We start from the raw sequence: 24,855 nt of genomic DNA, 5'->3' as shown, positions 1-24,855 counted from the left end.
AGTTTCCATGAAAAATCATCCTAAACTGTGCTGCTGAAAAACAGCAGTTTAACCAGTAGGTTCTGAGATTAACCTGCGGTAGTGAAACCATCTTAATAAATCTCTGTATTATCAGTAGATAAATCGACTGTCAGTCAGTTTATATGTTATAGTGATAAGGTAAATAAACTAACTACTTCTAAGGATTGTGTCTTTAGTGATCCTCTGACATTGTAACTAAACAATAAGTTAACACCTGTATCTTTAGTAAGACATAGTTGTTGCTAACAACCCTTTGTTAATTGAACTGTTTTAAGTAGAAATCAACGTACATTATCTACAGCAGCTTGACCTGCAGCCTGGAAATGCTTGCATTCAAGGTATTAGCATTCAAACAGCTTAGAATTGATTTACAAAAACAAGTATGGGAATGATCCCATTTACAGCTGATTGACAGGTAAAGGCTACAATTAGAATGAGCTGAATCAGTCCGTTGGCTTCTGCTGGTACAGTAGGCAGGACCAATGCGTCCTTGATGAGGAAACAGCTAACTACAGTTCTCCAGAAGCCTGTAATTTTTCAGTCAGCTGTTGTATGCTTTTTCAGCTTTTGCATGCTCCAAATCCATATCCTGCAATAATCGGACAGGCTACAGTTTGTATAAATAATATCACAAAGACTGCAATACACTGCACAGTCTGTGACTGAATGTATTGGTTGAACTCATCAAAGAAGCAGAATGACATTTTTTTTATTGAAATCCAGAAACCATTTATTATAACTTCAAAGCTATTTTCAAAATGTCTGCTGTAGTGCACTGATAGTGTAAGGATTATTGCCCACATTATCAAACAGGTAACATAACAGTAATGATCTATGGTGTGGTATGGAACAGAAAGCCAGAGCACTTGTGGCTGTTCTTTTTTTTATTGTAATGGTTTAGATCTAGTGTAATAGAGCGGACATTTTGAAAAGAGCTTTGAAACAGACTTTAAAGTTATAAGTGTAAAAAGTCAGGATGTTAACAATGAAAAGAAAAATGGCTATATTTTAACACTAAATTGTTAATTGTTAAACATTATATTTTCCAGAACCCTGCTTACTCTAAATATACCATTTCTAAAGCCTAAGTACTGACATTACATAATAATAAAGCTGTGATAAACTCATTTAGAACTAGGATTGTGCTTCGCTTTCCCTCTATACCTTACCAAGCTTCAACATGAGCCTCTACTGGTGTAGCCAGTTCCTGGCAAACTCTACGTCTACTGCATCCAGGTGCATATATTAGGCTGCATTTGTCATGTATGCCCACCCAGAGCTGATGCCACTGTAACAAGCTGAAAGGATACGAAGATCCTGCTACCAACTTTACTTTTGTTTACTTCTAGTTTTTGCTAGTGTCCTATAGTCATCACTGTGTCATCCTCCTGTCACCCTTCACTGCATACAGCATTGCCACAATAAATAAGTACATTTCATCAAAACAACCTGAAACATGATAGAAAGTCAGATAAAACCAAGAACCTTAACAGTTTTAACTGTAAAACTGTATTGTACTTGATTTTGATTGACTTTTTATAATAAGACTTATATTTCATATGTGTGTCTGGTAAATGCAAAGACAATGTAATCAGTGTGTTCACATGTACATGCTTCCAATATATTTAGCAGAAGTTTCACATTATCGCTGTACAGTAATCGGATACACATTCTAGGAATATCCATGCTTATTCACAATGTATTTCTTCAGCAAGCAGGATTTTGGAGGGCTGCCCAATGAACCCAGCAGAAGTGATTGGCTGAGGATTCTGAGATGGCACACAATGAAGCTCACACATAACCCGGGATCCTCCATCCTCTCGACATCAAAATCAAATGAACTAGGGCCCTGAGAGCTGTGAACATAGAAAGCTGTGGGAGAATGCAGGGTGACATTGAGAAATAGTAGTGCCAGAGGCACTGCATTTGATCACATCCTAGCGCCATGGGATGAGCTTTAAGGCTGCTCGTAAACTGGTAACTTATTTTTTGAGGGAAGTGTGAGGGCTGACTGATGGAGATTTGTTATTGTGTCAAAGGTTTCTGCTCACTGTAGTGCATAGCTGCACTGTCAGAGGATACACAAGGATTATGTATGGTTTTGCTATGAACCCTCCAAGTGTCTCTTCTGCAGTAACTTTCTACTAAATTGATGTCCACATTGAAGAGGCACACAGATTGCTATAGGTATGTAATTATTAGGCAAGGTTATTGGACACATTTTTTTTAATTCATTTTAAAGGTGTAACGACTTAACAAGTTTATATTTACATATTTCAAAAAGTGATATTTTTAAAGATTATTCCTGTAAAATGTTATTTGTCCCATTTTGTATCTTTAGGGAATGTAAAAAACAATTATATAGCCAACAAGTCCTGATTTCTGGTAGAGTGCACAGAATGGCAAAATATGAATAAAAACAGCAATCATCGACAGTTTATTCAGAGTCTTTTCAAGGTCCTTCACTTTATGAAGCCGAATCAGTAAGTTGATCGCTCGTTTAACTTCACTGCAGTACTAAATACCAAAACACTACGAAAACACCTCTACAATATTTATAACATCCACCATAAAGCAGACAGCACCAGTTGTGAGAATTTTTGTAATTGAAGAGTATCGTGCTAATATTGATGCACGCAATGCGTAACAAAAAAGGAACAATATACAGAGTATTAAAATGTTTGCACAACTACAGTATCCCATACTCCAATTGTTGAGAACTACGCTACTACGTCCGTTTGCAGGAAATAATAGGCTTGGACAGCCTCCTCATCGGAATAAAAACAGCAAGCCATGAATAAATAAAAGGTAACTGTAATTATTTAAAATTAAAAATAAATACAAAAATAGTAAAAATATTTTCAGCAGATCTTTATTTTTCCACTGGATCTGACTTTTGTTAAACAACGTTCGGTGCAATACGCTCAGAGCACATTACATTTGTAAATTCAGTTATTTTTTAGTGTAAGTAAAATAAATAAATCATAAAAATAAACACCTTGTTGATACAGCCAAAGACACACAGAGCGATGGGTAGAACAGTCAAGAAAATGGCATGCAGGCACTTAAAATACATAATTTTAAAAGAAGTTGTATTGACACCATTTAAAACTAGACCTCCAGCCATACCAATCTCTAATTAATGTATGAACAAGACAAACTGCCGTAGTTTACCCACAACATCGTATATGTTTACAATTTTAGATAACCCAAATTGTTCCTCATCAGTAAAAGTCACATACATTTAATAAATTGGGCGTTTCCTTGTTTATGGAGCTAAAATCATTTGCGCATGCCTTGTCAAGCGCAGCAGGCGTACCACGTTTTAATGCCTACCACAAAATAACACTACAACTGTACCTTTTTTCCCCATGGTATTCTTCTTCTTCTTCTTCTTCTTCTTCTTCTTCTTCTTCTTCTTATTTAGTAGTTGCATCTGATTATTTTTAAAATTAGGCAACTAAAAATGTAGAGAACAGTTCTCATTCAGTTCTGCAAACAAAACCTTAACAAAATACAATTGTTAAAAAAAAGGAACTTCAAAGTAGCACACTGCTTAATGTGTGATAAACAGATTTGCGCAATCAGTGGTGTGGTTTGTCTCCTTATGAAAGCTGTGTTTCTATTCCCAAGATAAGGATTAGTGAATGTTTTTTTTTTTTCTTCACATAAGGCGAAAAAAGAAAGCTGCCTGTGCAGAGATAACTACCCGCAACAAAGCATCTATAACGTCAAGAACAAAGAATTGTAATTGTCACATTTATTGCATTTAGCATGGGGGTGGGCAGGACTGCAAGCCCCAGGCATACATTGACTCAAAATTATTAAACTCCCGAACTGCTGATGAAGCTTATTTTAGATCTAGAAAAATCTTAGCAGGAAATATAATTCTGGTGTGGAATTGGGTGGATGACACGGTGGGTGAAAGCATCCAGCTCAGCCAAATCTGGATTGGGTGGAGTTGAAGGGTCAGAAGGGTCGTCAGGAGTCAATCGAGTGTCTTTCTAATCATAATCTCTTTCCCTCTGTGTGGCAACCGGGCAGAAAGATTTTTTGTTTGTCTACCATGGCGGATTCTGCACACAGGCTGCCTTTGACTTTGGTTACCTCTGGCTACAGAGACAGCGTATCAGCGGGGATGACCGAAGAGAAGCCCAGGAAGAAAGCTTTTTACCTGGTCAGAATTAAACCTATGAATAACAAGGAACATGCTAACAACAACAACGTGTCATTCACGATTCATTGCCAGATAGGCAAGGAGATCAAGCACATTTGCAGCAACTGCAGCCGTGGGAACGAAGCGCATGATGGTGAGTGAGCTACAATTTTGTACAGTTTAGGGGCATAATTATGCAGCCCTGTGTTTTTACTGGCATTAACGCGGAATCGCAGTTCAACACCGTTTTGTTGGGAATCAGTAGATTTCAGTGACGCTTCGCTGCAGGATCTATATGTGAGAAAATGCGAAAAAGCTGAAATGATGCCCTGGATGCTGCCGGTTTCGGGTTGAAGAACGGGGTTTTGTGAGGCTGTGTAGGTGGTGGTCCTGTATGTCAGAACATTGGTTGTTTTGTAGTGGTGAGCAGTGAAAACATGTAAATCTTAACACTAGCAGTCAGCATTTATGTGATGCATAAGACGAGACAAAAAGAAATCGTGAAAAAAAAAGCATTACAAAAACTGGACCAAAGACGCAATGCAAACTATCTTCAGAGCTTAACTTGTGATGTACTGTAAATGTCTTAATTAAATTAAGATTTATCGCAGGATTGTTTTTTCGTCACTACCATACTTGTAAGCTATTATTATTATTATTATTATTATTATTATTATTATTATTATTATTATTATTATTATTATTATTATTATTATTAACACTGTCTTAACGTTGCATTTTTGTTTTGCATTTGCTACCTTAGAAAGTGCATGCTGTGTACTTTCTTTAGAGTCAATGCAGCCGCGCCTGCTTCTTTCCAAGAACATAAATTATGTTAGTGTCATTTCAATGTATACTTGTACATATATTTTTTTAGTGGAAAATCAGAAAGTTGGAATTTACATCCAATTGTAGTACAGTTGTTTCAAAATATGTACGATTTTATAGGAGTGACTGATCTTTGAAAATAAAATACTTTCATGACATACAGTATACACTTACATAGGTATTTAATATAAACTACATTGACCATGGTCTCTGGAGTATCAGGCAATCCGTTTACATGCATGTCCTTTATGTACTGATCTGAAATAAATTCTGAACAAATACAACCCAATTTATTTACATGTAGCACATGGTTAATCTAAGGAGAAATAATAAAAATCAACTACCAATGTATTTTTCTAATAAACATTTTCATCAATTTCCAGGTGAAATGATCTTGGTTTGTCAAGAGTTGAATTAATTCTTAAGGTAAATGAATTCATTCTTGATGTAAATTAATTCATTCTTGAGGTAAATTAATTCATTCTTGAGGTAAATTAACTCATTCTTGAGGTATTGCTTCATTTTTTTGTTGTCCTCTGTCCAACGAGAACTAAAGTATAACCCATTGGTATTTCATTTCCACCTTGTTCCATAGTTTTATCCTTCTACACAGTCTATGGTATGACTGACATAAACAAGCCCAAAGAATGTATAGGTACTATACGTCAAACACAAGCTTCCTCTCCCTTGAAATCTGTTTATCAAAATGTCAAGATATGAGCTGAATAGGCGTGTTTTCTTTTCAGTGCCTCCTGCTTCTGCAAGTAGCAGCATTTCACTCGATGCAAAGCATAAAAAAACACAAGTTATAAGGTTACAACCCCTCAAGTAAATCTTTAAAACTGTATGGAGCAGTACCGTTTTTAAATCTGTCCCTCAGTCACTTTTTAAGCTTGCTTCTGTTTCTTTCATACTTCAGCATTCAGCACATGACTTACAGCTTGTACCATGTAGGCGTTTGATGATACATTCTTGGTAAGGAATGTTTTTTTTTTTTTAAACATTTTTTAAAGTCAAAATACGGTACCCAGGTGATTCTTCATTGTAATCCTACAATGCCTGCTAACTTGAAAAGGAGTAGACACAGTTGCTTAAAATTGTGGACTTCAATGATAGAGAAAATACCATGTTGCGATAACTAGCACTCAGATAAAAACAGTGCATTTGGTAGTGTAAGACTTTAGTTTTTTTTTATTTTTTTATTTTTTTATTTTTTTAAGGATAACCACAATAAACATTAGATAAATTAATATGTTACTATATAATGTAACATGTAAAGTTCCATTTTGTCATGCCAGGAGCATTTAGCCTACAATAATTTAATGTTTCCGACTGTCTAATGTTATGCAGCACAGTTTTGATTTCAGTCACAAGTGATATTCAGTTTATAATAAGGAAGTGAGAGTCTGTTATGAGCTCTGTTATTATAAAGACCCAAAGTGTTTGGAGTGATGAACCATTTAGAATGGAACTGCTAAACGTTTTTTCTCCTGAAGGGTTATTCACACTATAGTGTTTATTCGCTGCATAAAGAAGACCTGAACAGGAAAACATTCATTAACAAACCATTCTGTTGTAAAGTCACCTGTCCAAGTTTACTACTTTATTTCGCACTGTACAGAAAGCATGTTTTCCTTGAAGTTTTTATTTCTACTTTTCAAAGGTAAGCCCAACGTATATCTGAAGTGCAAAGCAGTGTGTGCACAGTATCATTGCTGAACATCAAGCTCTACTCCTAAATAACAGTTTAGTTCCGGAGTATATTTATAGACCTTATAGTTTCCTCCAGAGTGGTTGCTAAATTGACTTTATCTTGTTCAGGTCTGAGTGCGTGTGCTATATTAAATGGGCACGTTATTAGACAAGATAACTAAGGAAAGCAAATTCCATGTTAGCCAGGGAAGAATACACATGGATCACTGTCACGAAGGCAGCTGTAGTGGTTGATGTCAGACCAGAAACAGGAACCAGGAAATAAACAACAGAGAGGTGGAGTTGGGTGGAGCTGAGCGGTTGGTTTCGCTCAGAATTTGATAATGAACAGACAGAAAACAAAACACGGGATGTGGCACTTTCGCCAAACTAAGTAGACAAACAAAACGGACTGCACAGACCAACACGGTGAGCTGATATTTTAACTATTACTTTGATTATTACCTTCGTCTCCAATCCTGTTCTCCACTCACCGAACAACCCAGAGTGAGTGAAAACATGCTGCTTTTATGCAGCTGTATCGAGACTCGATTGCTAATCAATCATTCAGTTGGAGTCGCGGTACAACTGCACATGCACTAATAAAGTGCAATTCCCCGTGCTCGCATATTATTACATTTTACCTGTACGTGAAGTACTGTGCAATCCTCGTGCCTAAATACAAATATACATTTTAAACAACTTGTGTTCCACAGACCTATTTATATCCTGTGTACCAATGACTATACACCAACATTAACACACAACATGCAACATATAACACAGAAATACACACAGGGGTGGGCAACATTGCCAAATATCCCCCCCCCCCCCCCTTTGTCTGTAGCACATATGGCCTCAATGGCCACCTCCCCCCTTAAAATCCCAAAAGTCTTGCTCAAAGTCCTGGGCCAAGAACGGGGACTTTAAGGGGTTCATGGGCGGCAATGTTGCCAGTAGGCAGGCTGCTACTGGTCATGCTGTCAGCAGACGTGCTGACAGTCAGGCGAGTCTCTCCTCCCGCTGAACCACTTGCAGCAGAAATGCTGCCAATGGTGCAGCTGTCAGCAGATTGACGCCTTCAGCCAGGGCAATTCCAGCAGCGGAAAGGCTGCTGAGGAAGGTGGTCTCCTGACCTTTCCCCCCTTCTCAGCCGGCAGCTCCCTCCTATGGGATTCCAGCCACAAGAACTCCTGCAGTGAAATTGCTACGGGGGAAGGTGGTCCCCTGCCGGCAACCCTAGGCAATGCGGAGCAACAGGCAACCCCAGGTGATGCGGAGCAACAGGCAACCCCAGGCGATGCAAATCGAGACAGGCATCTCCGAGCGATGACGTGCAGGGAGTCAGAACAAGCTGGGGTGCGGGTTTTGGCCCTCTTCTCAGCCACTGCGGCTGGGCAATTCTTCCCCGTGCTTCCCTCAGCAGCCTATGCAAGGGCTGCTGAGGACCGCCAGCATCTAGTCCTGGTCCTTCTGGTGAAGGCAGAGGCAGCTCCAGCTCCTCTCCTCGTGATGGTGGGGGAAGTGATACCAGCAGGCATTCATCCTCTGCTGGTGGAAAGGGACCCAGCAGGCAGGCATTCACCCTCTGCTGGTGGAGATGGCGGAGGCAGAGGCAGCTCCTGCTGTTCTGCTCCTGTCGGTGGAGGTGGCGGAGGCAGAGACAGCTCCTGCTGCTCTGCTATTCCCGGTCGAGGTGGCGGAGGCAGAGGCAGCATGTAGCCTCCTGGTGATGGAGGTGGGAACGGCGTGTAGTCTCCCGGCGACGGAAGTGGGAGCGGCGTGTAGACTCCTGGCGACAGAGGTGTGATCGGCGTGTAGTCTACCCTTGTTTTAGGGGACTGATGCGGCTCTCTCTCACTTGCAGGGGACTGGTGCGGCACTCCCTCTCTTGCAGGGGACTGATGCGGCTCTGCTCTCCCTCTCCGGGCAAAACCAGCAGGCATTCTTCCTCTGCTGGTGGAGACTTGGGCTGTGGACGCTCTGCCTTCCCCTTTTGGGGCTGTGGACGCACCGACTCCTCCTTTGTGGGCTGTAGATGCCTGTGTTCACTCCTTCTGGGCGCTGCATGCTCAGGTTCCTCCAACTTAGGCGTAGGATGTTCGGGCTCCTCTCCCTCAGGCGTGGGACGACTGGGATCCTCATCCTCTGGCTCCTGTTCTGGGCAGTCCTCGTCCTAATGCCCATAAGCAATGCACATAGTGCACCACCTTGGCTCCCTCTGCTTCCTCCTCACATTTCCCCTTCTCTGCCTCCTTCTCCTCACTTTCCTCTCCTGGGCCAGTTCCTCCTCTCCCTCTTGGTAGGGGAGGTCAGCCACCATGTGCCTGTACACCCCACAGGCAAAGCACCAAGCTTGGTCCTCCAGACTGCCGCGGAGCTCCTCTAGCTCAGTGCAGCCATCTCTCCAGCCTTCCATTTTTATTTATCTATTTATTTATTTATTTATTTCCAAAAAAAACTGCGGTTCCTGCTCTGGTCTGCGTCTAGGAGGCGCTGGTAATCCCACGATGACACCACATGTCACGAAGACGGCTGTAGTGAGTGACGTCAGACCAGAAACAGGAACCAGGAAATAAACAACAGAGAGGTGGAGTTGGGTGGAGCTGAGCGGTAGGTTTCGCTCAGCATTTAATAATGAACAGACAAAAAATAAAAGGTTGTAAATACAAACAAAACATAGGACACGACACTTTCGCCTAAATAAATAGACAAACAATACGGACTACACAGACAAACACGGCGAGCTGTTATTTTAACTATTACTTTGATTATTACCTCCATCTCCAATCCCGTTCTCCACTTACCAAACACACAACCCTGAGTGAGTGAAAACATGCTGCTTTTATGCAGCTGTGCCGAGACTCGATTGCTAATCAATCATTCAATTGGAGTCGTGGTACAACTGCAGTGAATTAATAAAGTGCAATTCCCCGTTCTCACATATTATTACATTTTATCTGCACGTGAAGTGCTGTGCAATCCTCGTGCCTATAAACAAATACACATTTTAAACAACTTGTGTTCCACAGACCCATTTATATCCTGTGTACCAGTGACTATACACCAACATTAACACACAACATGCAATATATAACACTGAAATACACACAGGGGCAGGCAACATTGCCACAATCCTGCACAGGGTTTCCACTTTTGGATACCTGCTTTCCAATGTTGCACTAAACCCAATGTCAATATTACTATGTGTGCCATGTTTGCCTGCTGTTTTTTTTTATACCAATTTCTGTTCTGGGCGTTTGTATTAACTTTGAAATGAGCAGCCCGAGGCGATTTATCCCCTGAAATACCCCAGTTACTTATTCAGTTTTAGTTACATGTGTGCATATTAGCGAACAAGAAGCTGGGATGCGAATAAGAAGCCAACTTTTTTAATTTGTTTTTGTAATTTTCCAAAGTAGCCTGTACTTTGCCACATTTGGGGCTACCCTGGAGAATAATTCAAATTAGTCTCACTTTAACACAAAGGGATGGTCGCATCTTCAGATCTGCTTGAGGTAAACAGAATTGTGTGCATTGCAGTGGGATTGTATTTCAGCTTGTCATCGTAATACACACACACACACACACACACACACACACACACACAAACACAGCTGCTTGTAACACAGGAGCCACGTTGAATGGCAGGGTGATTGTTGGAGTTACTTACCTTATTTTGCGTTTATCAAAAGGAGAAATTTTGCAATTCAGAATCTTGACACACAGTCCCTTGTGTCATTTACAGGGAATTATGAACTTAAAAAATCATACTGCTCATACTGTATATCACAATTGCATGTGAGACACTAGATGGATACTCGCACTCGGGCTGTGTCTTACACACAGTGTGTGTCAGAAACAACAAAGAGGTGAGGAATGATCACTTCATGATTTTTTTGTAAAAATCTCTTTGCTGAGATTTCTTTCAGTGTTCTGATCAGTCAAAATGGCTGTATACCTCATCCCTTGACTGGGTAACCAGTGGCAATGCTTGCAGTGTTAATTCTGATTTGCATGCCACTTTTTATACTCTGTCATGTGATTTGGTTTCTGCTTCTAGTTTTTAAAGGAATAGTAGATAATAGTCAGTATCTTGTCTTCAGGCACATGAAAATGTTTATTTTCGCCTCAAGTTTGTAGCACTAAATACTGTGATACAAATTTTACATACACTACACTTACACTTTTACATTTACAAACTACTCATGGCAAATCTCCGATTTCATGATAATGATAGCGTCTAATTTTGTGTTTACAGCCATGGTATGGGATATATATATATATTACATACTTGTTTTGGTTCTCACTTGAAATTTGTCTACTAGCATATACAGTTGTGAAAAATAATGGTGTTTTGGTTTAACATGGATAATTGGAACATGTAGGAACTCTTGAGAAAATGTTTCTAGATTTTGTTTATTTATGTTTTCCTTGTCAATTCTTAACTTTTTTTCTCCATGCATTTTCTAGCTGAGGAAGTAGAAAGACTGGCTGCAATGCGTTCAGAGTCCCTTGTCCCAGGAACCCACACTCCCCCAATAAGGAGAAGAAGCAAGTTTGCCACCCTAGGCCGGCTCTTTAAACCCTGGAAATGGAGGAAGAAGAAGAGCGAGAAGTTCAAGCAGACCTCTGCAGGTAAAGAGATGGTTGACTTCCATCAGCTTTTAACCTTTTTACCCATTTAGAAGATGTGTAAAACCAAAACCAATATCAATTTTTAAGTTTATTTTATGGTGTCCTTTTTTTTCATTGGGTGTAATCAGAACTGTCAACTTCAAATGTTTTATTGATGGGGGAGTTTATCATTGGCAACATTTGCTGTCTGACCTGATTGTGTACCTGTAGCCTCATTTACAGGGATGTGTTCAGCAGAGTGCACTAAAAGATAAAACATGGATTCAACATGATTGTGGGACCCTGCTGCTTTTAGAAATTTATCCTTTTGGCTCTGCAATTGTTGGTAGATTTAAGCACCTTTTTTAAAGGAATTCAGTAATTAGTTGCAGCCGTTCAATTTCTGATATGTTGATATTATGATTAAGTCTTGTTTTCTCATTTATTTGCCCAAAGATTAAGTAATTAAACTCTGCCAGTAAAGGCAGATGGAATAAATGTGTGAAGGGGCCAAAGTGGGTCATCAAGAATTTAAGGCACTTGCAAACTTGCAATGGCTCTTAACGCCTCTGTGGCCTTTTATATAGGTCTTAAAGAGTAAGTAGCACGGTTCAGAAAACTATAGTGTTGCATGTCCCCACGTGTTGCTACAACTGTTTAAATAATGTACCTATAATTATTTCTTTACATTGTTAACATCCTGACAACTTTTTACACTTTTCACACACACTGTCTGTTGGTTTTTGTTCCAGCACAGTGCTCAGTTGTTTAATTGAACCCTTCATTGAACTAATAAAGTGATTGACTGGACTTTTTCCCATTATTTTTAAGCTCTTTGTTTGTTGATACGGTTCAATTAAGCAATTGAGCGCTACGTTGGACAAAAAACAGCAGTGTGCCGCCAGGAATAGGGCTGGGAAACACTGACTTAGAGGACAGATCTCAAGCCCTAGTGCACTAGAGCGGACATTTTGAAACAGACATTAAAACTAGGAGTGTAAACAATTATGAATTAGAATACTTTAACTGCAAGAACATTCACTTTTGGTTGAAGGCAACCATTTATTAAATTCCTACTGCAAATGCACAATAGTCCATGCATTGAATGAACTACAAAAAAAAAAAAAAAAAAAAAGCTTCCATACTAATTTTAAATTACACTTAGCTAATGTAGAAGGATACCATTTTTCAAAAATACATTTTTAACATTATGACAGACCTAAGGAAGGCAGATCCTCAGTGACAAGGGTTATAGTGGAAGCGCCCTTACTGTACATATATGCACTCTATTTACATGTTACATTAGATTAACAGTTTATCTAATTATTGAGAATACAAGAGTGTGAGGGTATATGATGGCTTCTATGCATTCCATCTTTCTAAGAAGCACTTATAAAATGATCATGATAAATTAGTTAAGGCATTCATATGTAGTGTGGTGGATGTATGCCACGGTCATTTTGTATTTACAGCTGGTGGATATGTATGTTCCTCACTTGTTTGTTTAAAATATAATGCTTGAAAATCATTCAGTTGTGAACTTGATGAAACTGAACAGAGATTCTTGGTTTTACAAAGCGTGAAACCCTTCTGTAACTGCAAACCTTAATAAGTGTTTGATTACAGCATGTATTAGACTATATATGTTTATGTACAATTAGTACAATAGGTGATAGCATCGTAACAGGACCCAATTTATTTTAGGCGCCTGTGTGTGATCAGTATTTTCATGAAACTGATCAGAAATTAACATTTTGTCAGCTACAAATATGTCGGAAAAATAAAAACAAGGTTTTATGGATAAGTTCTAACTCACGCGAGTGTTTTTATCACTGAGTGTCCCAGGAATTGTAGCCCATTGTACCATTATGTCCTTTACTAACAAGACTCTAAAAACTAGCTTCAGTATTGGAAGACATGAAAATGATAATTCCTAGAACATGTCTCCAGGTAAGGTTTTGGGTCATTGAGTAATTTACTGTCCAATTTAGACACTATGACCATATGCATAAAAGATGACAGCAATTTCCGGGCAGTAAAAAAAATTACTGTGCGGTATTTAACACGCGATTTATAAAACTACAGCCTTGTTATTTTATTGACCAGTAATGGTTTTAGATGTGATTTACCGTCACGGATTGTTACTGAGAGATTGCCTATAAACCACTGTCAGTGGTATGCAAATGAGCTGTATCCCGTGGCGTAACTTTGTTTTCAGAAGTGTGTGTGGTGCCTTTGCAGTCGTGAGCTCCCTCTTCGGAGGACCGGAGGGGCTATTTCACAACCACTCTACAACAATAAGAGCCCAGTGTTCAAACTGAAAATATTTTCTAGTAATTAAACCATAGACACAATATCACGATTGAGAAATTTCACAATGAAAAGAAAAAAAAAAAAAACTTGTGGAAACAGTTCTTTACTACCAGGCTCTGTTTTCTCCTCTGCTTGAGATCACCCATAATGCACTGCGTGCCAGCACTGCCTCAGTTGGTTGGTGTTTCCCCTGGGTCCTTGTGGAGACTGCTATACTGACATGTGATTATCTAAATACATTATTGAGAAATACAAGTTTTAGTGCTGCTGCAATGTGAGGGGGACTTTTCCCTGTCATTGAAAAAGTAAGGGGCACATGTCCTCTCTGTCCCTTGTGTAAATTATGCCTATAGCTGTATCTTCTACTTCATATGTCGGTGGCATACACTGTCTGTTCACATCTTCACGTTATGGCTATCGTAGTCCGTTTCTAAACCGTGCACACACATTTTACAGTGCTCAGTTTATTTTAAAATATAAATCATTTTTGTATACATCATTGCGCTGAAATAACATTAACGTATTCTGTGCACATTACATTATGTAAAAATACAAATCTGTACAATAGGCATATAGAGTACAGTAGCAAAATCAGGTGAATACTTTCTTTTTATTTTAGGCTACCAGTAATGCTGCTGCATTGTACACGTTTGATACTTAGTTAATTTAAACTCTGTATAGTAGTGTTTTTAATGATTTAGTAGCTACTTGAATCTGATCAGTTTATTTTCATCCAGTCTTTGGTGTCAGTATAGCAACCGCTTTTTTTTCAGTGTGTCTCTTTGGATTGTACCATTCAACGTGACCTAGCATCACACACATTGGTTATTACTGAGGAACATATGTTGTGTCAGGCATATCAGAATGTGCAGCATAACAGTGTCTCTATTAGCGAGGGACTGTACTAATGAAAAGTTTCTCACTCCCCAGGAACTCAGCTGTTCGGAAATACAATAGGTTCTGTGGCTGTCCAGAAACAAAATGGTCAGAATGCGGTTGGTAGCCTACTGTACAAAGGGAGATCATAGACTGCTAGAAGCACTGGCAAAATGAACTTCGGGCCATACTTTTTTCTCCACTTAGAGCAATGAATAAGCTACAAACCTGATTTTTATGTTTCCAGCCAATAACTAGCCAGTCCTGCTCAGACCAGTTAACAATGCAATTTAATGTATGTGTTACAAATAACAAAATACTTAAATTATTACCGGATAATTCAACATAGATTTTTAAAATTATTACTATTGGCTTAAATTCATGTTCCTAAACCGGGGGTGTCCAATCACAGTGCTGGGGGGCCATTCCACTCCAGGTTTAACAGGTAACATGATATAATTAACTACTTCAGGGTCTAGATGTACAGGTAACATGATATAATTAACTACTTCAGGGTCTAGATGTACTTTTACTTGATTTAATTAAACTATTTAGGACAGGGTTAGAACAAAGACCAGGAGTGGAAGGGGTAACTTTGGGCACCCTTGTTCTAAACACATAAATTATGCTTGGAAATTAGACCAATAAAACTCTTGATTCTCCACTTGGTTTGAGGTATGTGGTAATTATAATGCCGGTAAGGGTCAATTAGTGGCACCATACAGCTGTATGAGTCAGACGAATAATATGTTAATGAGAAAATTGGTCTCCAACGGCACATTATTCTAACATCACGGTGGCTGATGTTTTTTGTCGGTAAATTACTTTTGTGACTCACCTGATGAAATAAAATGTTAAACACTATTACTGGCATGATAACGGATGCATATGGGCATATGTGAGTGTTTTTTGGGTGAGTAAAATGCAACATTATCTTGAAGTCATGAGGGCTTTCAATAAATACTGTGTATACTTTATTGGAAACTGATGGGATATGCATTAACTACATCATTACACTTTAACTGTAATGTTACTTTGAACTACTGTACAAAAACCTGGTCTTACAATAAAAACAAAAACAACAATTATACATAAAGTGTGAAAAGACAACATAAACCAACTGGGTAGTAAACAACCTGGGTAGTATTTAAAGGTAGCAGCCAGTGTGCTCAGGGCTGCTGTGTGAAGAGTCCGGTTGATGGTGCTTTCAACTGTGAAGAAAAAAGGTAGTGTGTAATAGCCTTTTTTGTGTGTTACATATTTTGTGTTACAGGTAAACAGCTTAGCTGTCCTGTATTAGTTAGGTTCCTGTGTGTGTTAGTTAGTACTCGTAAGAGCTAGTTGTTTATTTTGTGTTTTGCTGTGTTATTAAAAGTGCGCGCATGTGCTTAAAATCTTACATTTGTGTCCAGGGTCATGTCTGAAAGGCGCAACGAACCGTGTGTGAGTTGCAAGCTTGGTTACATTTGGTGGCAGCGTGTGTGGGCGCCCCAAAAGACCCAGATATTGACACGGATTTAAAAACATTGATCGAGCAGATCAATAGGAACGACGCTGCTCTGAAGGACCAGAACAAGAGATGGAGACGGGAGAGGGGGGCTACCAGAACCGGAGCCAACCGAGTTGGAACTGCTGCTCCAAAAGTGGGAGCAGGCAAGAGAGGCCCCACTGTCTCCAGAGCGAGAGGGAGAAGCCCCGCTGTCTCCAGAGCGAGAGGGAGAAGCAACAAGCAAGGGGGAGAAGGTGAAGAGCCCACCGTCCACCACAACCCCGACCAACACCCCTGTGATATAGTCTGATGCTACTGCGGGTGGTACCTTGCCCCGTGCTCCTGGACACCCTGCAGGTCTGCCTAGACCGTCCTGCGCTAGCCCTGGAGCCCAGGAGTCTGCACCATTGGCCACAGCTCTGCCCCTGGTTCCCTACTCCGCTCTCCTCGAGGACCCAGATGTCGCTAGGCTGCTGCCAGACGTCGCTTGGGCTCCCCCTATTAGCTGCTTCGCTCCCCCTGGGTGATTGGACATCACTACGCCGGTCCCCAGATGAAGACCTCTGTCCGCTGCTGCAGCTGGCGGTGCCCCGGTCGTCGCTGCAGGCGCACCAGTTGCCCCAGTCATCCTGGGTCGCGGTCCCTCCCTGGTAGCGCTGGAGGGACCAGCCCAGCCTCAAGCCTGCCCGTGGAAGAGGGCGAAAATTGACATTTGTGGAGATGGCCATTAAATGGAGACTTGTAAAGACATTGGGGAGGATGTTTAATACGGCAGGGAGGGGGTTAATAGCTTCCCTGCCTAAAAACATGTGAGAATGTAGATTTGTGTTAATTGTTTTATTTAATTATTAGTTATCCCCTCTACCTGGTATTTATAGTAAATTAGAGCCAGGTGCAGGATATTTAAAGGAAGCAGCCAGTGTGCTCAGGGCTGCTGTGTGAAGAGCCCGGTTGATGGTGCTTTCAACTGTGAAGTAAAATAGGTAGTGTGTAAAAGCCTTTTTTGTGTGTTACGTATTTTGTGTTACAGGTAAACAGCTTAGCTGTCCTGTATTAGTTAGGTTCCTGCATGTGTTAGTGTTTGTAAGAGCTAGGTGTTTATTTTGTGTTTGTTTATTTTGTGTTTTGGTGTGTTATTAAAAGTGCGCACGCAAGCGCTTAAAATCTTCCATTTGTGTCCTGGGTCCTGTCTGAAAGGGGCAACGAACCATGCGTAAGTCTCAAGCTCAGTTACTATATATATATATATTCTTTTTTTCAAAACTGAATTTGTCTCATGTTTATGTGCCCAACATGCAGAATTCCAAAAATTGTAATATTATACCAAAACACATAGTCTCATATCAAGTGGATATAGACATTCACATTACCTGCCCCTCCCATGGCAAATGCATGAATCCCATCCTGTACAACAATGTTCCTCACAAACTACCAATATATACAACATTTGATATTATTTTGACCCCCAAAAACACCAGAAAATATTGCTACAATTTCTGAGACAAACAAATGCCCTCCAAAATGAGCTACAACACACCACATTTCTGCATATTTAAACCAAGACCCGTGCATTTAAAAATTACGCCTGTTGATTTTCCCCAGTATACCTCGTTTCCATTGACATTGAACTTGAGTTCTCTCCAATTTGCTTGATTTCTACCAAAACTGGAGTTGGTGAAAAGGGAGGAGTTTCTGAGTTGTCACGTGATTTGGCATAATACTACTGCTTTCCGCCAGAAGTACTTGCGAGTTAAAGGTCAAAATATTAGTTGCAGTCAGTACTTGTCAGATTGTTGATGATTTAAAAGATAAGTCCATCCAGATATTCTTATATTTGAATTGGCACAATCAAATGAGCAGGCAGGTTGCAGGAGTGGATTTAGCACAATGGATCATCTTCAAGTGATGATTGTACGGCAAGTGATAAAAACCCACAACAAGTACGAACTACCACTTTGCTTGGTATTCATTGATTAAAAAGCCTGTAACTCTGTTTACGCGAGATCTGTATTAATCTCTCTGAAAAAACAAGGAATTGAGAAAACGTACAGAGACTTGATCAGCACCATATATAAGAATGTGACATCCACAGTAAGAGTCCATAAAAACAGTGACAAAATCAAGATTGAAAAAGGAGTTCGGAAAGGAGATACAATTTCCCCAAAGCTCTTCATTTTCACCCTAGATTGAGAAAATAAGGGGCTGAAGATCAATGGAGCCTACTTGAATCACCTACGATTTGCTGACAACATCCTCATATTTACAACGTGCCCAGAACATTTGCAAACAGGAATACAAGAACTACACAAGACTAGCATCAAAGCAGGTTTGAAAATTAACCCAAAGAAGACTCAAGTCATGTTCAATAAATATACCACTCCACAGGCAACAGAAGTCAATACCCCATTCGTGTCAAGGTATGATGAGTTGTGCATTGTAGCCCATCTGTTGCTCTGCACAATTCCTGTTAGCCTCTTTAATCAATGAGCCGTTTTCGACCACTGGCCTGCCGTTGGATGGATGTCCTTTGGGTGGTGGACCATCCTTGATACACACAGGAAACTGTTGAGCATGAAAAACCCAGCAGTGCTGCAGTTCTTGACACACTCAAACTGGCGTGCCTGGCACCTACTACCATACCCCTTTCAAAGGCTCTTAAATCTTTTGTCTTGCCCATTTACCCTCTGAATGGCACACATACACAATCCATGTCTCAATTGTGTTAAGGCTTAAAAATCCTTCTTTAACCTGTTTCCCCTTCATCTACACTGATTGAAGTAGATTTTACAAGTTACATCAATAAGGGATCATAGCTTTCGCCTGGATTCACCTTGTCAGTCTATTTCATGGAAAGAGCAGGTGTTCCTAATGTTTTGTACACTCAGTGTGTGTGTGTGTGTATGTATGTATGTATATAATATATTATTATTATTAGATGCCAGCATGGGTACCCACCGGTTTTAAATTATTTTTTCTACCTGGGCTCGATTTTATTAATTTGAGAATTTAAAGAAAATGTTGAAAATATGACAATGCAGTTGTAAGCACTGGTCTCTGGCCAGCGTAACAAAGACCACGTTAATAAAACAAGCTTTGTATTAGGCCTTTTCTTAACTAACAGGATATCAAGGTTTTATAGAAAACAATAACAGTGGCAAATATACCTTAATAATAATTACTGCGTTATTATTCTTCTCAGGAACTAAATCGGAAAGAAAACACCACAACATCCTGTTGGGTTTCTGTCAGTGATAACAACCCATAACCGTGTGGCTTCAATACCAAGCCTGTAGTCAGCTATGATGCACCTGAGGCATGGGCCTCGGATAAATTCATACTATTGTTTATTTAGGCTCTTTTACATGTTTTGCCGCAAAATTACTCCAATTATTATTCCAATGCTAAATCGCTAGTGGAAGCAGCTTGTATAACTGCAGTTTACAGAACCTAGTTTATTAATATTCCAATGCTAAACCGCAAGTCGAAGCGGCTTTTAACTGCAGTTTAGCGGACCAGTTTATGCAAATTGTAGGTAGGTACAACATTAAATCAGTATGAGAAAAACATCACTCACACACTTATACTCACACACTGAAATGTTTACCTATTTTGTTTTGAGTTAACTAAAAAAATATTTGTGCTTCCTCCTTTGAATTATATATTTCCTTGGCAAAATCAATTTTCTCCTGCTTTGAAATTCCACACAAACATGGCAACATTGGATTGGATGTCTGTGCAGATGTTGTTTAAATAGAAAGTTAGTCACTGGTTTGGCGTGATGGATGGGAGTTTTTTGTTTGTTTGTTTGTTTTTGTCTACTGTCAAAGTGAGTTTCAGTATCACACACAAGTACATCTAGTCTGCTGCGTGCTGAACATGCCTTCACTTCTCAAAATACACAGAGTAATTGCAATGAATTTTTTTAATCGCTTGGCATCCCTAATATGTGTGTGTGTGTGTGTGTGTGTGTGTGTGTGTGTATATATATATATATATATATATATATATATATATATATATATATATATATATATATATATATATATATAGGTGTAACCAATCTCCTTTAAAATCACACACCAAGTTAAGTGGCTTCCACCTGGGTTAAATTGCAGTGACTCAGATGATTTCAGGATAAATTCAGCAGCTCCTGTAGGTTCCATCTGCTGGGTAGTGCCTTTCAAAGCAAAGACTCAACCATGAGCACCAAAGCGCTTTCAAAAGAACTTTGGGACAAGTTGTTGAAAGGCACAGATCAGGGGATGGATATAAAAAAATATCAAAGGCCTTGAATATCCCTTGGAGCATGGTCAAGACGATTATTAAGAAGTGGAAGGTGTATTGCACCACCAAGACCCTGCCTAGATCAGGCTGTCGCTCCAAACTTGATGACCGAACAAGAGGGAGACTGATCAAAGAGGATGCCAAGAGGCCAATGGCAACTTTACAAGAGCTACAGGCTTTTACAGCCAAGACTGGTCACAGTGTGCATGTGACAACAATATCCCAAGCACACCACAAATCTAGCCTGTATGGTAGGGTGACAAGAAGGAAGCCATTACTCAAGAAAGCCCACCTTGAATCCCGTTTGAAGTATGCAAAAAAAACACTCAGGAGATTCTCTAGTCATGTGGCAAAAAGTTTTGTGATCTGACAAAACTAAAATGAATCTTTTTGGCTTAAATGCAAAGCGTTATGTTTGGCGCAAACCCAACACAGCGCATCACCCAATGAACACCATCCCTATTGTGAAGCATGGTGGTGGCAGCATCATGTTATGGGGATGTTTCTAATCGGCAGGGACTGGGGCACTTGTCAGGATAGAAGGGATAATGGATGGAGCAAAGTACAGTGAAGTCCTTGAGGAAAACTTGCTGCCCTCTGCAAGAATGCTGAAACTGGGAAGTTCACCTTTCAGCGTGAAACGACCCAAAGCACACAGGCAAAGCTACACTGAAGTGGCTAAGGAACAAAAAGGTAAATGTCCTTGAGTGGCTCAGTCAGAGCCCCGACCTAAATCCAATCGAAAATTTGTGGCATGACTTGAAGATTGCTGTCCATGAATGCTCCCCAAGGAACTTGACAGAGCTTTAACAGTTTTGTAAAGAATGGTCAAATATTGCCAAATCTAGGTGTGCAAAATTGGTAGAGACCTATCCCAACAGACTCACAGCTGTAATTGCTGCCAAAGGTGCTTCTACCAAGTATTAACTCAGGGGGGTGGGGACATCCAATTATGATCTTTCAGTTTTGTATTTTAAAAATATAATTTTTTTCTCAATAAAAAATCCTCATTTATATGCATGAAACTCTGAGGCAGGAGGGGATGTAGACTTTATATATATATATATATATATATATATATATATATCTATATATATATATATATATATATATATATATATATTTTTATGCTGCGTCATACAGAAAATTGCGACGCAGTATGTCTTTAACGTATCAACAAGTCTTAACCTTCAAAAAAAAATCTAACCCGAAAATGTTGAAATCCGTACCTTTTGAGGAATAATCAAGAATATTGTTTAGCATTGCTGAAAGTGAGGTCCATCACTGAATGCAACATTTCAAAAGGCAATTAAACTTGATGTGGCAACTTTTGCTGCATCAACTTTAAGGATAGTGTTTTTTTCATCTTGACTAAATATTATTTTACTTCCAGACTAAATCGTAGATGTTTCTCTTTATAAATTCTCAGTAAAGAATGTGTAATCCTTTCAGTCATTTTTTCAGCCTAATAAAGAGCTAGTAACCATTAAGTATCAGAAGTACTTGGAAGTAATCCTAGCTGGACTTAACTTACTATATGGGAGCTCTGAGAAGAGATCTTTCTGTGCACAAACCCAAAAAAATACACACAGTCTTTGAGAAGGTCACTTCTGTAGAGTTTAGACCCTTGCTGGATAGATGTCTGTATTGGCTTGTCTGCTCTATGTATTTTCAGGCGAGTCGGTGTCGGTGTAATTGTTTGCTTCATCTGAGGCAAGCAAGGTCATTCCTTTGGTAAATTTCACCTCTTTAAATTGGATGTAATGCAGACTTTTCTGGTGTGTACATTGGTCAAGATTCAGTGGTGGCAATTCATTTGTGAAGATTGAAGTTCATGTCTGTCAAAAAGGAGCTGGAAATGATTGCAGTTGGAAAGATGATCAAAATTAAGATGGGCAGCCATTGACAAGGATATAATGAATTACTGAATAGCAATTATTTTTTTGTGAATAACAAAAAAAATGTATTGAATTTTTGTTCAAACATTAGATTTGTGCATTTAGACATGCCTTTTTTCAAATTTTAAAGATGATCTGTGTTATTAAAATATATACTTCAGTATTTATTGTTGAAATTAGGTTTTCCACAGATTTTTTTTTTTGTGCAATCATGAAAAAAAAAAAAAAGATTGGTTTCACTTTTCCTTGTTGGTTTGTACATCCTATGCTATGAATTATTGTGGCAGGAAACATAAATACATTGTGGTGAACTTCTAATGAACACCCATTTTTCAGAAATTAGACACTTTGAAGAATTGCTAATTTCCTCATGTTCCCACAGTAGACAGGCATTTATTTATCCCTGCTGGGGTACATCAGTGCAAGTTCCTGTAATTGATCTATATTCATGTTGGTGTGTCACAAAAACCCTTACGGATGTTTTTTGTATTTCACAAGGTCTTTAGATATTAAAGTTATGAATGTAATGTCATGAAACACACAATTCTACTTGATATATGCCTATTTCTCTAAGTGTAATATTTCCAAAATATGTGTTCTAGAGGTATAATACTCGGCATTCTCTGCTGACTTTGGCCCTGTCCATAATATGCCTTTTAAACCATACTAGTTGCCTTTAAACTGGCTTAAAATTGCTAAATACAGAGGTCTGTAGAAGTATTTACTCCCCTGCAAAGTTTCCACATTTTGTTGGCACCTGAGCATACTCCACGACCCTTTCAAATTAGACTACATGTAGAATCTACACAAACTACTCCACATTGATAAAGTAAAAAAATGCATATAGAATATAAATAAGTAAGATATACAGAGAAAAACAGATTAATCTCAGTTGCATAAGTATTCAACCCCTTTGCTACTGCAGCCCTAAATCAGCTCAGGTGCAAATGATTTGTTTGAAAGGTCATAAAATGAGTGAAATGGTTTCAGCTTGTGTGTACTCAAAGTGGTTTAACTTGTAGATAATTTCCCTCAGGTATATAAAGACTTTCAAGCTGCAACTCACACAGTGATCCAAGAAAGCAACCATGAAGACCAAGGAGCTTTCGAAACAAGTCAGGGCGAAAGTGGTAGAGAGGCACAGAGCAGGAGAAGGGTACAATAAAATTTCAAAGCCGTTGATTATCCCTCTCAGCACAGTGAAGTCCATCATTAAGAAGTGGAAGATGCATCATACCACCCAGACACTACCTAGATCAGGTAACCCTCCCAAACTGAGCATAGAATTGCCTTGTCTCAAACTGACAGTTTGTCAGCACGAGCCTTCTATGTTTCTGTACACAACACGTCATTACTCGAACAGAGTTGAAGGAGAGACTGTCAGACTGTCACAGTCTTGTTCACGCAGAAATAACCACAGAATGTTATGGGAATTTATGATGCCTGTGTCAGTGGTTGTAAAGACAATAAAAAGAAAGACGCCATATGGAAATAACAGAACAATTGGAAATTGATGGTATGTCTATCTCTCTTTATTTCACCTTAATTTTAGTCAGTGCTGGGGAACAACACACACTGGTTTCGTATTTCTGTAAAAGGACACTTCTTTGTTTTAATAATGTTGACTAATAATAATAATCACATTCACACACTAACTGAAGATTTTATTAGAACGGAAAATCAATAAAACATTATATTAAACTAATTTTCTCAGTATTTACACAGAAATATGTGTAGATGTCTTGTTTTTGAATACATGTTAAACCAGCTCACGTATAAACATTCACTGTTAAATGTCATTTTTTTAGTGGGTGGTGTACACAGACTATTTGTTTTATTTTATTTTGTCTCCACAAAAGGAGCAAAAACAAACAGTACTAGCTACAGTTGTGTTTTTATGTAATTGTGCTGTATCCGTGTCGTTTGCTTCGCTCACGTTGCACATAGCCTTTAAGTCTAGGTCAGTGGTGTAGCTGTCAGCCATATGCAAAAATTTTGGGGTTGACATGTAGTGAAAGTGAAACGTGGCATATTTGACTAGTTTACTGTATCCTGTATTTGGGGCTTCATGTCCATCTTGTGGGTGGGTTGGTCCAGACTCAGGTGCTTTCCTCTGGGGACCGAGAACGGTGACAGGGGACCCAGGCAACGTGGATAGTTCATCAGCAGTGCAGGTTGGCAATTGGGCAGATACAGCAGACAGCAGAGGTGCGAGCCCCGGCAGCCATTGAGTGATGTCTGGGCGACCAGGGGAAGCAAAGCTGGAGACCATGAACCTTTACAATAGGTGCCCCCAACGCTGACAGCAGTGCTGGGCCCTCTGCCGGTGGTGAAGCTGGCAACAGCACTGGGCACTCCAGCAGGAGCATAGCTGGCAGTCCATTGGAACTGCGGTACCTGATTTTTCTTTTTGTCCAGATGTAGTCTTCACAACATTGTGAATCATACCACATATGACCATAATACCTTCATTCATTTTTTAAATATTATCATTCATTTTCACCAATTCTTGTGCTATGGTATTAAGACTATGAGCAATAGCGGATTCATTTCCCTGTGATTTTTTTTTTAATTCCTTATTTTTTGTAAGTGTTGGTTTGTTTAATTTAATTCATTTTCTATGATATCATTTTGCTTTAGTTGAAATTCTATAAGGTCTGTTTCCCTCACCACAGTCTGCA

The 24,855-nt window shown here is 39.4% G+C and overlaps 1 protein-coding gene across 4 annotated transcripts in view; it reads left to right on the top strand.

Annotated features, from left to right (window-relative positions):
- The window catches only part of LOC121314594 (phosphatase and actin regulator 1-like), a 226,707-nt gene that overhangs the window by 98,576 nt on the left and 103,276 nt on the right, over positions 1 to 24,855 (top strand). For 2 of the 4 annotated variants that reach the window (XM_041248022.1, XM_041248023.1), the window contains exon 2: positions 11,171 to 11,335. In XM_041248022.1, the coding sequence (XP_041103956.1) occupies positions 11,171 to 11,335 (165 nt within the window). Of the gene's footprint in view, positions 1 to 3,624; positions 4,332 to 5,394; positions 5,432 to 11,170; positions 11,336 to 24,855 lie in introns of those variants that run through there. The other 2 variants (XM_041248020.1, XM_041248024.1) reach the window with 2 other exon arrangements.

The sequence above is a fragment of the Polyodon spathula genome, chromosome 4 (assembly GCF_017654505.1).
Source record: "Polyodon spathula isolate WHYD16114869_AA chromosome 4, ASM1765450v1, whole genome shotgun sequence".
In the NCBI taxonomy this organism is placed as follows: Eukaryota; Metazoa; Chordata; class Actinopteri; order Acipenseriformes; family Polyodontidae; genus Polyodon; species Polyodon spathula.
The sequence above is the reverse complement of the archived record's forward strand: the minus strand, read 5'-3'. Positions and strand labels throughout refer to the sequence as shown.